At 32.8% G+C, this 15494-nt stretch overlaps 1 protein-coding gene across 5 annotated transcripts in view; it reads left to right on the top strand.

Moving 5' to 3' along the window:
* The window catches only part of LOC126768487 (uncharacterized), a 118757-nt gene extending 106353 nt beyond the window's left edge, over positions 1–12404 (top strand). For 3 of the 5 annotated variants that reach the window (XM_050486632.1, XM_050486631.1, XM_050486633.1), the window contains exons 3-13: positions 777–915; positions 2193–2257; positions 2339–2477; positions 4884–4996; positions 7095–7229; positions 7644–7775; positions 9005–9224; positions 10352–10497; positions 10806–11138; positions 11329–11544; positions 12034–12404. In XM_050486632.1, coding sequence (XP_050342589.1) covers positions 777–915; positions 2193–2257; positions 2339–2477; positions 4884–4996; positions 7095–7229; positions 7644–7775; positions 9005–9224; positions 10352–10497; positions 10806–11138; positions 11329–11544; positions 12034–12137 — 1742 coding nt within the window. In that variant the 3' untranslated portion in view covers positions 12138–12404. Of the gene's footprint in view, positions 1–272; positions 331–776; positions 916–2192; positions 2258–2338; positions 2478–4883; positions 4997–7094; positions 7230–7643; positions 7776–9004; positions 9225–10351; positions 10498–10805; positions 11139–11328; positions 11545–12033 lie in introns of those variants that run through there. The other 2 variants (XM_050486636.1, XM_050486635.1) reach the window with 2 other exon arrangements.
* Positions 12405–15494: the final 3090 nt, after the last annotated feature.

The raw sequence follows: 15494 nt of genomic DNA, 5'->3' as shown, positions 1-15494 counted from the left end.
CTGTGTTTGCGTACACACTTGTGCACTATAATATATCCTGCACAGTTGGCTAATCTCTCTTGAAATTAGCTCCCGTAGCCGAAATAGGTCTGGAGGACATTATTACTACTTAGTGTTCTTTTATTTCGATTGGAAGGGGAGTGAGCCAGGATAAATACAGGCACAATGGACATAACATCTTAGGTCCAATGGTTGGTAGCGCATTGAATCATTTATGTAAAAGATAATTAATATATCTTACAGTACCAATGGCGGTGACAGCCAACTATCGGTTGGCTCATTTCCTGGTCTGCCCAGTTACGTATATTAAAAAAAATCTGAAGAATTGAGGTGAATGAATTTTTAATATTTTCATTACATTAAAACCATTTTAACGCTTAGAAATACTGCCTTCAAATAGGCTGTGTTATTTCTAAACTCATCGTAGCCAAGGCTTAATTGCGTTAATGCTTATTAATTTCGCATATGTATTTGCAAATAAAACTATATGGTTATACTTGAATGAATATTAATGATTAACAAGCGTACCTTAATGAATTATGTATTTTTATTTCCTTTAGTTTGGACTGAATTAGTCATTCCGTCCTAAGACTATTTAACTGCACAGCTCACAGTCACGTGATGATACAAAATTCTCTATTATTTTTGCACGAGTGCCTAACTACCCTCTTGTATCAGTATCTCAAAGGATATCTGGAAGAGATAAGAGATATAATAAAGAGATTAACAACAATAACAAGTATCAATTTGTCTACAAATTTTATCTTTGTTCCCAGGCTGCGCGTTCCCGACGCGATGGCAGGGCAAGTGGTTTCAATCGGGCGTCATCCAGCCGATTATGATCGACGGTGCCATCCTTTCCAACAAGGGCCGGTGCCTGTCATCAGAGGGCGACAAGTTTCTAATAGTTGATGAGTAAGTATTTTTCAGTATTAACGATAAGGAGCACAGATTTTTTGGGCATTTCATTCCATCTTCTGCCTTATGTAAACGATTCTCAACTCAATATATTTTTTATTAATATTGGTTAGCAAACAAGCGAATAGAACTCCTGATCTGTGAGGTTCATAACAACCCATAGAGACAATGGCAGGTTAGAAAACATTAATCACTACATTCACCGCCAATGTGACTGCGACCATGCTACTTAAGATGTAATGACGATGAATGAATGATGCCCTTTGCCTACAACTATACTGGCTCATTCACCTTTCGAGCCGGTAAAGCACTATAAATTACTTCTATTTAGCCTTTTAATTAATAAATGGTGGTACTAACACAACGAACTTGTATTAAGACTGACCACCGAGTACATAACATAAATTTATCACAAGAAAACTGCTTTGAACGAAAATCTTACACAGTAATTTAAATTTTGATCTAAATCTAGTGAAAAGTACCAGTTAGACAGAGAGAGTTGTATTTGCTACCCAAGTATAAGTGGCTATTGTCTATCATTATTAAAGTGATTTCAGTGTATACAGACACACAGAATAATAGCTACTAGTATTTCGACTAAATATATTTTGATTTAACATTAATCAAAAAGGCAGTTTGATAACTCTTATCACTTTTATTGTATTGTTACAGACCCAGCCGTGTTACAGTATTATATAGTAAATGATTTTACAGCTTTACGCCACGAAATAATTTGAGTCCACAAACATTCCAAGCGCTAAGTTTTAACGACATAACTTGATAATATAGCAATCTCTATATTACGTCGAATATCACCGAAACTGGCATCAAAAACGTTTTCATTCGCTCACCTCATTTCAGTCTCGTTTCAAGATATTCGGAGGAGAATGAGGCAATAATTTTAATCTTAGAATTATGCGATCCGAGATTGTCATTGTCGAGCTGCTGAACATTTCTACGAGTGTCTTTCGATAAAATCTGGGGCGGGGATATTTATCACTTTTGTCATTTTACATTGGACTTTGAAATACCATAAGTTAAAAATAATCTTCTTATAATATTAATCTAAGTAACAGCCTGTGAATGTCCCACTGCTGGGCTAAGGCCTCCTCTCCATTTTTGATAGCTTATTCCACCGCGCTGCTCCAATGCGGGTTAGTGGAATACACATGTGGCAGAATTTCAATGAAATTAGACACATGCAGCTTTCCTCACGATGTTTTCCTTCACCGTCTAAATCAAAGTAATTTAATGAAATTGCTTCTTCTGTTTAGGAAAGGGTGCTACCGCTGCGTTGTGATGCATGAAAAGCACATAAATGTTCTTCAATACAAAGAAAGTAAGTTGAATTGGAAAACAAAATAGCTCTAAGACGATGTACTCAAAGTATTTTCTTAATCTCATTTACCTTTTCTTTCAGCTTTCTGTCACCGTCGAGATGCGCTCCCACACTTGTGTTCTCTTATCAATGGAGATGCCCTGCTATATTCCATGTTCAGAGAGAACGCAGAACCCGTCGATTGCCCACTCAAAGGACCCTTCTCTTTCACTTACAATAGGTAAGAACTTATTTAAAAAAAATTAAACAAAATGCTACATTACATTTTTTATTCTGAACCATTTAAAAATTTAATTATTATTAATATTTTAAAATGCACCACTTCGTGGTTTATAGCGTAGTTTTCAAACATTGCTCAATGAACGGGCTGTATAATGCATTCTTTTTTCAAATATGACGAGTAGAGCCTAAAATTAGAGCGTTTAAAAGGAACTTAATATGTGTGCATATTAACTTATATGCATAATAATAAAAGCAAAATGTTAAACTCAAGCAGTTCCTGCTGTTTTATGTATTCCTGTTGCTAACATAACCAAATATTCATTAATTATTATAAATAATATTGAATATATTCATTTAATGAATAACAGAAATTAAACGAAAACTAATTGATAAAATGAATACGAGCAATTAGTTCAACAAACTGTTCAATACCTTTATTATACATTATTTTTGTGTCATTTAAGAACACGATACTACTGGTCTTCCAAAATGATGTATGAGTCGTAGAAGTCTAGTCCATTTCAGTCTCAACTGATGCTAAGACATGATAAGAGGCTGTCAAGCTCAGTCCATGAATTTTATATGCTTACAGCAACTACGGCTTTTGGCTAAGAGACTCAAGGAATACTAATGTTTCATTCAATGTCATGCTATTTCTCACAATGATCTAGTTGATATTTAATCTTAGTATTACTTGAGACCTCATTTACGATGCTGTTAATATATTATATAAATTCTAAATGTTGACGATAAAATATATAGTAAATAGTGACTTCTGCTGGTAATATAGGGTTTACGGTTTAAGAAATTTATTTCCTAAAAAAGAACAAAGTCCACTTAAGCTAGGAAGTACCATTAAATATAAAGTACTATACCATAACTTATTACTTAATATAAAGAGTATATATAAGATATGTGCAAACACATGAGTACTTTTAACTTAATATTGAAATTCAATAGCCTATTATATAATATATTCTTATTATTACGGCATATCATTTGAAAAATTAATAGTAGTAATTTTACTTCTAGAAAATTTTTAAATTCATTTTTATATAACGGAATAACTGATGTCGGTTGTCGGTTCTTCTCACTTCGTTGTTGTTTTACATTTTAAGTTTATTTTTAATTCGATTTAAATTAAAAGTAGCATGATTCAATAGATGCAATAATCGAGCATGTCGATTATTGCTGTGCGATAAAACTCTTATTAATTATCTGTGGTCTGATCATATGGGCTGATTAACGTCGGTCAAATTAAAAAGCCATTACAGCGAACGTCATGTATGATGTTTGATGCATATCGCCAATAATTACATTCCAATATGTGAAACACATTTCTTTATTACTTTCACACTAGCATCATAATGTTTTATGTTGAATGCGATAGCAATCATACTTTTTACTAAAATATTGCAAAATCCTCTACAATACCAATTAAACGACTAATACTGACTGGTATTAAAAGCTAATTTGCCTTAGAACATCACCTACCTTCAAGTTTACCATTACTCAAAACGCTCTTCCGAATATAAGCTATTCTAACGCTTCTCAACTTTATTTTCATGTGGTAATCCAATCAAATGCGATGGAAATAAAATCTATTTTAAATTGTATTATAACATCAACAAAGCTTAAGAAATGAAAATTTTGTAGTGTAATAATGTCCTCCGGACAGATTTCGGCTACGATGGCTAATCTCAAGAGAGATTAGGTAGAAGATATAACAGTGCACAAGTGTGTGCGCAAACACACCAATCCAAACCAATAACTTTTTATTGGCCCGATTGGGAATCAAAACCAGCCTTACATATAGCCACTAAGTGACTAGACCAACGAGGCAGCAAATTTTGTAGTATATGAGTGTATGTTTCTGGTAATGTGAACATTGTGTTGATTACATAAGTTACATTATATAATATTAAGAAACACAAAGAAGAAATGTATTGAGAGAAAAAATTAAAGCGTAGCTCGTGACTTCATTATTAAGGAGTTATATTAGACATATGAAATAGTTGAATCAAAAACAAAACCTACAAGGCTATAAATAAAATTAATCAGAATTTTTCATAAGTCAAAAATGAGTTAGAGTGAGAGGACTTCGCCAGTAAATAAGAAACTTTTCTCCAGTTCTCTCTCTCTATTTTACTCCAGTCTCTCCATGTTGGAGGATCATGGTCGGCTTTGTTTTTAGTTTCTATAAACTTTCATGGCCTATGTGCGATAACATACCTCCACAACAAATATCACATCAATAAATAATTGATTTATCACGAAATTATGATTGAAATACCAACACATATTTTTATCAAGCGAGAACCAATCCGTTAGCGCAGCAGGACATGACGTTATAACAACCAATATTATTAGATAGTGTATTTTAAATTGTTATATTAATTTGCAGGGGACATGGTAACTGCAAGATTCCAGCCTCGTCGATCGAGAGCTGTACGGAGGACTCGAGACTATTACTCAACTACCAAGCTTGCCCCGATGTTTATGGTTCTGAAAGCACAGGTACAGCGTTATATATTCTACATATAATATAGAAAGATAAAAGGTAATGGGCCTAATGGTAAGTGATCACGAACCTTATTTCTTGTCTCTGATAAATATTAACTATTAATTACATCCTCATCTAAGATGCTATCGATACATATGGGTAAATAGATATATTCCTTGTGGTTTTAATAACACTGGCTCACTTAAACCTTCACACTGGAACACAGCAATGCAAATTATTGGTGATGGGCGATATAATAATACATAATTTTGTTACCGGGTAGGCCTGCACAAAGCCCTTCCCACGAAATAAAGTGTAATTTTAAGCAAGCCTTTAATTATTTATCTTGCGACTTTTATTTTCAATCACAAAAACTCTTTAACTTCGCTATTTGACTGACTAGGCCATATATTGTTTACGTAATTCACCGCTCAATCTATTGCATTTTTTCTGACATCATTTTCTGATTTAATCATTTTAAACTTTAAAAATAATACATATATCAAATATTTGATTTTCACAGAATTTGGATAGTTTTCAGGATTAACATCGTTAGGTTGTTTAACAGCCAGCCTATATAATATTATCCCATATTATATAAATACAAACAAGGTTAGAAAATAAGTAGACCGTCTAATTAAATTTGGTCGAACGTCCTATTTTTATAATATCGACGTAAACGTTTAAATATAGAATTCTGAAAATTAATCTGAAATTTAATTTCAAGTTTTCTATTTAAAACAAATATGTATGTTAGTTTTGGCGATGTTTGTGTATTATCTAAATTTAAATTTCATTTTTTTTTTGTTTTGTTTTTTGTATTATTGCCAAGGTTTAATTGGTTTTGGTTTTATGATTGCCGTTACTAAATTAGAAATATAAATAATATATTTTTGAACTCCACTAATATCCATTATTTTAGTGTAGGTATATTCTCTTTTGAAATAATTATGAATTATTTATCATGGCATCATCATGTCAGCCGAAAGACGTCCACTGCTGGACAAAGGCCTGTCCTAAGGATTTCCATGTTGGCCGATCTTGCATTGTCCGCATCCAACGGCTTCCCGCGATTCTTTTATTTATCATATATCTTAATATAATATCAGTAATCGAAGAAAACAAACCTGACCGTACACAATTCTTGCATACCAGACAGATTATTTCACTGCATCTCGATATAATTTTACGAGTTGCTCATGTCACAAATGGCGCGGGCAAACTTCCAGTTGCCTATTGTTCGGCGTCTGGCCCGAAATAGACTGTAACCGACGCTAAGTTGGCATTGTTCGTATTTGGTCTACGCGGCAACGCTTCTGAGGAATCATCAAAGTGTCTCCGAAATTAAACAGTTAACAAGATTTAATTACGATTTAACGATTAAGCGGCGTTTTGTCCACACTGATATAAAAGTAAAATTACGTTATGTTTCTATAAATCAATTTAATAAATTAATAATAGCTAATAATAGTGTTTCATTTACCATTAACTGGTACTTATTAACTTCCCAGAGGAAGTTGATGTAATGAGGCCAATTTTGTGAATCCCCAATTTTTGCATATCTGACGTTTCAAGGTAACCAGAATCCAAATTCAACGTTTTTATAGAGAATACATCTCTGTGTGCGTATGTTCGTATGTACGTTCGGAATTATTTTTTGCCTCGATTATCTCGCGAATCAAATATGATATTGACTTGGGACTGGGCTCATTCGACTTGTAATTACATAATTAAATCGGTCCTGCTGTCTTTTAGTAAAAATAAATGATGTTTAGTATAATTGCGATTTAAAGATAATAATATGTATGTTTATGTATATATTATTTATTTATATGTATGTATATCTAGCTATAGTACTGCGTATATATATATTTATATTTATTTAAAAAATAAAAATTGAGATGATTAGTACACCTTACCGCTTTATTTATTTATTTATTTCATGTCCTTCACCCAAAGGTTGTCTGGAAGAGATCGCACTTTTAGCGATAAGACCGCCTTTTGTACAAAATAATTTTCGTTTCTTTTGTGTTTGTGTTTAAAATGGTTCTGTAACTCTTTTGGTGTACAATAAAGCATATTATATTCTATTCTATTCTATGTTTCTTCCAGTGGAGGAACTAGAATGCTTGGCCACGTGGAAGGAAGGCAGCCTCAGGTTCCTAGTGGGGAAGTTACATCACAACCACGCCACCAGCAACGAAGACAGATACAGATGTTTTGTCTACGAGAAGACAAATGGTATTGGTAAGACTTAGTTGCGTTTTGGTTTGTACTTTTGTTTTTTTCTCGCTTTTATATATCCTTCTATTATAATTATTTTTACTAATAAGCAATGAAAATTTAAGCATTTTGCATTTTTGATCGCTTAAAATATTAGTTGTATTAATTATAATTGTAATCGACCCGTGATTTTATAGAAGGTTTATTGTCTGTTTTCTATCAGTGACATATAGCAGAACCAGATTCTGTCAAGTTTCATCAAAAATTTTAAACAGATTATCTGTATACGAAAATTGTATCAGAAAAATTAAGATCTCATATGGGTATGCGTTTTTTTACCCTTTTTTGAATTCAATCGATTAGTTAAAGATTAATACATTTATATACATAGGAAGGCTGTAATTTAGTTAAATATATATGAGAATAATTTAATTATAGCATCAGCTGCCATGAAGGAGGGACCAAGTCCTGCCAGTGGAGTCGAGTACAGAGTAGCGCAGTCCGGTGACGCGACGTGTAACGGCTTATTTAGTGCAACTGAAGGATCTAGGACTATGGCTCTAAAGAGAGGTACATGCTTTATTTAAATATCTAAACTACTACGTTAAGGTATAAACATTTTTAATTTTACATTATATGATTATGGTCCCGATAAAATTAAATATCCTGCATTAAAATCAAACTTTACTTATAAACAGTAACAGCCTGTGAATGTCCCACTGCTGGGCTAAGGCCTTCTCTCCCTTTTTGAGGAGAAGGTTTGGAGATTATTCCACCACGCTGCTCCAATGCGCGTTGGTAGAATACACATGTGGCAGATTTTCAGTGAAATTCGACACATTTAGGATTACTCACGATGTTTTCCTTCACCGTCAAGCTAGAGATGAATTATAATAATAAATTTAGCACATGAAAATTCAGTGGTGCTTGCCCAAATTTGAACCCACGATTATCGGTTAAGATTCACGCGTTCTTACCACTAGGCCATCTCGGCTTTCACTTATACATACTTATTCATAATTAAAAATGTATTATTTCTTGAAAAATATAAATAATGTACAAATCTTGAACCTTACTCGCCAAGATATGGATAAGTTAGTTGTGTAAAATGATTTATGTATCACAAATTAGTTTCTAATAGTATAGTTTTTATAAGTACCCAATTCATGTGCTAACAAATATTTTAACATTTACAACATAACAGTTTAAGTATAAATAAAACATAAGTAAGTAAGTAACAGCCTGTAAATGTCCCACTGCTGGGCTAAGGCCTCCTCTCCCTTTTTGAAGAGAAGGTTTGGAGCTTATTCCACCACGCTGCTCCATTGCGGGTTGGTGGAATACACATGTGGCATAGTTTCAATGAAATTAGACACATGCAGGTTTCCTCACGATGTTTTCCTTCACCGAAAAGCACGAGATGAATTATAAACAGAAATTAAGCACATGAAAATTCAGAGGTGCTTGCCCGGGTTTGAACACACGTTCATCGGTTAAGATTCACGCGTTCTTACCAGCCCAGTGGGCCATCTCGACTAAATTTTTTTTCTTGACCAAGTCATGAAAAAATAAAACATAATGTTATAAAAATAATTAATACTATTATTTCTCTTTCTTATTATTCTTAAGACGCTAATTGACGATAAGATTAACAACATTTTGAACTGCATTTCTTTTTTTATATACCTTTGCTTAATTATATTTTAATCTGTGTAATAGTGTGTATAATCTAGACATAATATTTGGAGGAATTTTTTAACAAAAAAAATGTTATAACGTAGTGCCTTCTCACATTTCAGTTTCAGTGCGATTCAATTGCCAATTCCCCTCCTGGATGACGTTCTCTCACACGTGGCACACCCTAGATTTTAGCAGTAACTACACGTTCTATCAGCGAAACGCAACATTACGCATCACAAACCAGACCGGTGCAGAAATTAAGGTGTACTGTGTTAATGTGAAAGCCAGTTCGCCGAGTGGAAATTCTGTCGCGCTGGTTGCGCATTGGCAACATCACTGGTATGAACAAATATTGTTTATTTTATTGGCGGAATTAGTTAGATACAGAATGTCTTAAGTGATAATATATGTATTTTTTTTTTTACACTTAATAGGCAACCGTTTGACCGTTGACTTGCCTGATTTTAAGCATTGACACGGTCTAGGATGTAGCACGCTTGCCTAAAAGAAACCTGTTTACTCTGAATTTGAAGACACCAATTTATATTTATAGAACTTTTAATATACAGCAGAAAGAGTTAATGGAAAAGCTAGTAATATAAGTATTTAATAATAATAATATCCTGGGACATTATTCTCATACGGCCATCTGATCCCAAACTAAGCAGAGCATGTATTATGGAAACCAGACAACTGATATACTACATATACTAATTTTCTGTAGCAAATACATACTTATATAGATAGTTACACCCAGACTCAGGACAAACAGGCAGTTCATGCACACAAATGTCTGTCCTGGATAGGAATACTGGTGGTAGGGCTTTGTGCAAGCTCGTCTGGGTAGGTACCACCCACTAATCAGATATTCTACCGCAAAACAGCAATACTTGATATTGTTGTGTTCCGGTTTGAAGGGTGAGTGAGCCAGTGTAATTACAGGCACAAGGGACATAAAATCTTAGTTCCCAAGGTTGGTGGCGCATTGGCTATAAGCGATGGTTGACATTTCTTACAATGCCAATGTCTAAGGACGTTTGGTGACCACTTACCATCAGGTGGCCCATATACTCGTCCACCTTCCTATTCTATAAAAAAAAAAAAAGAAACAAACCCACAACCTTCGGCGTGAAAGGCAAGTATCTACCAACCACGCCAACCGGCCCGTTAAATTTAAAAGGATTGTTCTTTTCACAGTCTTTATTTTTTTAATTGGAACTATCTTTGATAACAATTTAAAGGCAGATAGACAAATGAACTCTGATGGTAGGTAGTCCCCACTATCATATTTAAACTTTGGCGCCATAAAAATTTTCAATTCTACCAATGAAACCCGGCCATCATATTCTAAACCTGCTAATTAAACTGGCTCTTTCGTGTCTGAAGTCAAAATATAACAATAAAAACTATCACTGTTTGGTAATTGAATAATTATTTATTAAACGTGGTCATGGTTAACATTCTAGCGTTTCCCGCTACGTATGCGTGGTACTGTACAGACGAGACACCTTCATAGCGGAGCTGCAGCGTGGTTCACCAACATCCAGACCCGATGAAGCTTGCTCCCCACACCACTTCAATGCTGTCACTGCCCCTTACGTAACATTAGTTGGTGAGCGACTTACAATACATATGTACTTTTGACGTTTAATTTCTTTGGAAACGGTAACAGAGCAAACGATTCACTGCTATCACGTACACATTGCTCCAAAAGCGAGCAGTTCTTTGCAATGCATTACAAAATATTATTCTATGATGAAATTTATATACTTTATGCTGAAATAGGACTGAATTGTCTTTTTTTTTAATGATTTAAATAGTAAAATAACTTTTCATTTAAATTATTTTATTACAATACTACATTCATTCAAAATCATTTAACTGTATAGCTTTTATTACATTTTTATGTTTGTATTACAGCAAGTAATCCGGAATCAAAAGAATGTCCATATTCAGGGAAATATGTCATTTCAAATCATAGACATAAGCGGAGTTTCCGGCCGGATGAGCGAGAGAGAAATAGGACTAAGCGAGACAAAGCGATGCTCCAACATAATCGTAGAGTTAATCACACTAGACTGTTCAATTTTAGTGTTAGGAATATGTCGGATACTCCGATATTACGGAGTAGAAGACATTCGGAAGGGGAAATAAGTTGCGCAGGCGCCGTTTATAATAGACTGGAAGTTGGGTGCAACTCGATAAAGAATATGGAGTTTTATTCCACGTGTAATAATAAGGAAGCAATTACAGGTACCATTTTTTATTCATATCGCATGCGTTTAATTAACCTAACACACACTAATGCGTTGATTATGTCTACTAGTTGAAAATAAACGTGTAAATAATTATACCAGAATAAGTTGGATAGCAGCACTTTCTCAGTAGCAGTATCTGCGCTACTACACCAATGTTGCAAAGTTAAGATTAAATAAACTTCTAGCCTACACGTGTCACGGCGGGTGGTACGAGAACGGCGCGTCCTTTGTCGTGACGACGCCGGTCACGCGGGACAGCACGGCGGCGCGGCGCTACTGCTTCGTGTCGCGGGACGCGCGCGACGCGCGGGACGGCGCGCTGGCGGTGGCGCGCTCGGCCGCCAACTGCGAGCGAACCGTCTCTGAACCGGAAGCCTTACTCTTTGATGCAGCTTTCACAGGTCCGATTATGCTGTTTGTTATATTATTGTTTGTTTGTTGTTAAAGTTCGAATTATTTCTATAGTCCAATTTACAAAATGTACTTTTAAAGGTATACTTTATATGTTTTTAATTTTAGAGTATACTAATTGTTGTTCAAAATTGTCACAAAAGATTTCGATTATTAGTAGCATTTAACAATTTATGGTGCAAAAAGTTATCGTAACGCCCAAACGAAAACCAACACATTTGGGTTGAGTTACAAAGTTGAGTGTACAAAAAATTTCGTTTCGCTTGAATAACTTACTAACTTGTTTAAAGTAAAGTAACAGTATGTGAATATGCCACTTGGGCTAAGGCCTTCTCTCCCTTTGAGTTGAAAGTTTGGAACTTATTACACCAACCCACATTGGTGGACTAAGTAAGTTCTAACTTGTTGGTTGATTTATATATATAAACCAGCTTAATCAAACTCTATACGTACATCTTTTTAAATCTGACTTGTTTTAGGTAAGTGTCAAGACGAGCCCAACAGCCAACCGCTTCAAAGAATTTCATCACCTTACATAATCAGCGTGGCGCCAATCATCATCCATTACATCATACCGAGGTGATTCACAACCGAGTGATAAAATATAGGAATTTGAACACCCGTTGTAATTATATTGATACGATGTTTAGATAAAAAATTTCATTTCACTTACATTGTTAAAAGAATATTTATTATTAGTCTTTGAACTTGCTCATCACATTTATACTATAAGATTTTATTATTTAGATTTTAGTTTTAAATTGTATAAAATATTCAATGCATATGTCATTTATATGTATGTATTTTGTTATTTAGACTAATATTATTTCGTATTAATTAACTAGCAACAACGAACAATTTCATTTAATTTTTCTTGTATGGGAACATTCTATGAAAAAAAATCGTTTAGACGTTTTTTATAGAATGTTATATTATTTCTAGACGCTACAGAGCAATATGCGTTCTTAAAATTTAATAACTACAATCACTCTATCCTATATACTCCCATTTATCATGATAACAATATTTTAATATAACTTTTAATCTAACCTCATAATACTTTAGTATCTGCTTTACCACATTTTTAAGGATTTCAAATAATCTCATAGATAATAAATTTATATGACAAGCGTGGTATTAGAAACATATTTTGACATTAAATAAAAAGTTGAGACGCACCTTTAATATTTTATTATAAAGTACATATAATTAAGTAATATTGTTGAAATATAACTCAAATGTTTGTCATATTATTTTCAATGATAGATATGGTGCAAATGGTTGTGAATTAAATGTTTAAATTACCAGGAATGAATCATATTTTGAGTTCATTTAAGTGCTAGCAACAGCTGGATTATTAAGGGATATATATTATAAAGATGGAAGTCTGTCTAATTCACAATTTCAAAATGTCCTTTTCTTCTCACCGTTAGGCAGTTTACACACGATTTCAGTTTGAACTATAAATTAAATAGTTACAACTACAGAATTAAATTCACACACAATGCTACTAAAATCTCTGTAATTATAGTAACATGATGTCTTTTATTACAATCGAGGACAAGGGACTACGAGGAATAATTATTATTTATTATCGTGTTGCTGACCAATTACTTTTAGTGCTATTTATGTATATAATTAGTGCTAAGACAAATATATCAACTGTTGCAATCTATGTTTAGTGGTTTAGTAGCATTGTGTAAAAATGGCGTTACAACTATTGCAATGCCGGCCACTGATTGACTAGTAAAAAAAACTTCGATAAGCTCTATTAAATATTTTCTATATTCGTGTTACAATCTACTTATTACTACTAAATAACTACAACCGACAGACTAATTGACAGATATTATAAATGACAAGCACATCCTTGTCCATGATATTATTATTTCTTACGTCGACCATTACTTAAAAAATATTATGTAATAGTGACAGTCATTTTGGTTGTTTTTAAGGAATATGCTTGTAATAAGACTGGACGATAATAGCCCAAGGAGTTAGAATCAAATTTTTAGACGTTAACATCGCTAAGCGTCTCCTGTTGAGCACTCGAAATGAGATTTTGAGCTTTTGAGATAATTGCTGTGTACACTTTAGTCATTTTTAGCGTAACTATTTAATTCTGTGGTTTTAACTTTGAGCTAACCTAGTTTTTTACTAGGTTAGTTCATTTACAAAAATAGAATAGATTTTTTTATCATCTTCGGCTATAGAAATAAATTATAAAACACTTATCATGTAACGCTTCACATTTTATAAAAGTTTCAACTAACGTGTATATTTATTTTATGAATAGGTAAATGTAATGTTAAAATCATTGGACTATTGACTGCTTAGGTAAATAAGTATTTTAGTTGCATTTATTTTATATATGTATATATTTAATTTAATTATACATTACAAAACCTATTATATTATTATTATTAACTGATACGGACTTACGGGACTATAGATCTAATGATGGGAACCGTAGTCTTTGCAAAACATGTCGAGCGTTCCTCGATAAATAACGTAACGGAATCCAAATTAGTTAAAAATAATATTATGAGTTTTTAAATGGAAATACTTGTATATCATTATTTTTGTCAACTAATTAATATTTTAATAACTTATTAATTGCGATTGTGTACTTGTTACTATAAGGTTTACTGTACCTATGTAATAAATTATCACTTGCTATAATAAGTATTATGAGCAAAGAATAGTTTTTACCAACAGTGCAGCCTGCTACTTATATGAACGTAAGGCGTAAACCTATCCGCAACTCGCATTATCAAAAGCAAAAAGCAGTCATTCGATATTGAATGATTTTTAATAGGGTTGCCAATATTTGAAGTTTAAAAGTAATTAGTTTGTATATTGACTTTTTTTAATAATGTAAAAGGTCAAAATATTTTCATAGCATTTTTTTATGTTCATTGTATATTAAGAAAATCAGTAGCTCTTTTCATGAATTTCTAACAACAATCCTTGAACAGTTAATAATAAATGACATAAAGCTGCTAATATCCGTATTGTCTATGATTTATTGACTATATTATTTTTAAGCAACAATTAAGATGCATCCTTATTTCTTATATAATATATTTAGCATTTCTATTAAATTCTATAAATAGTAATACAAACAAGAATTAGCTTTAAATACACAGCATCGAAGACTGTATATCTTTCAAAAATAATATAACATATAAAATCTTTTTCGCTTAAAATTAATCTTATATTACACAAAGTATGTTTTACATAAGCAAAGGTTTTCATGGTACAGTATTTAATAGAAATCAAACACGAAGCTTAGATGATATGTACAAAGTTATTGTAATTTTTAACGTGTTATTGCCGTAGCTAGAATAATTTAGCGTTATTCTTTCACCAGAATGAAATACATGAATTTTAATATTATAATTTAAAATTCTTAATTTGAAGTTTAATTTTATTCGTACCATCTTGTTTAAAATATTTACCGAATATTGTTCTTTAATACAATTCATTAGAAATCAAACTATATGTTTAACGTTCCTTAATTACCCATCTCGTACATTCGATATATATTTAAGTTAATTTTAAGTCTTCTTTCTGTATGTAGATGATTACCGTTATTGCACTGTACCTACTGTCGTATTACAGTGTGAGTCTAAAGTAGCTTGCCTTGTTGGCTAAACAAAGCTCCGATATATTTGCTGAGTTTTAAGCAATAACTCATTTCATTAAAATTTCTTGACAAAAAACCTTATTTTTTCATATAACTAGACTTGTGTTAATTATGTATACTGTATGTACAGATTATATGTATATTCAACATTTCATCTTTTTTTTTTTTTTTTTCAATTCTTTCAACAAAGGTATGAAGCTATTAGGCCAACTGTAATACGACACCAACTCCTTTAGTATAGCATACACACATTTGTTACAAACGCGCCATCTGATGGTTGCTATATAGTTA

This window comes from Nymphalis io, chromosome 5, assembly GCF_905147045.1.
Source record: "Nymphalis io chromosome 5, ilAglIoxx1.1, whole genome shotgun sequence".
NCBI lineage: Eukaryota > Metazoa > Arthropoda > Insecta > Lepidoptera > Nymphalidae > Nymphalis > Nymphalis io.
This window is presented reverse-complemented; position numbering and strand designations above follow the sequence as displayed.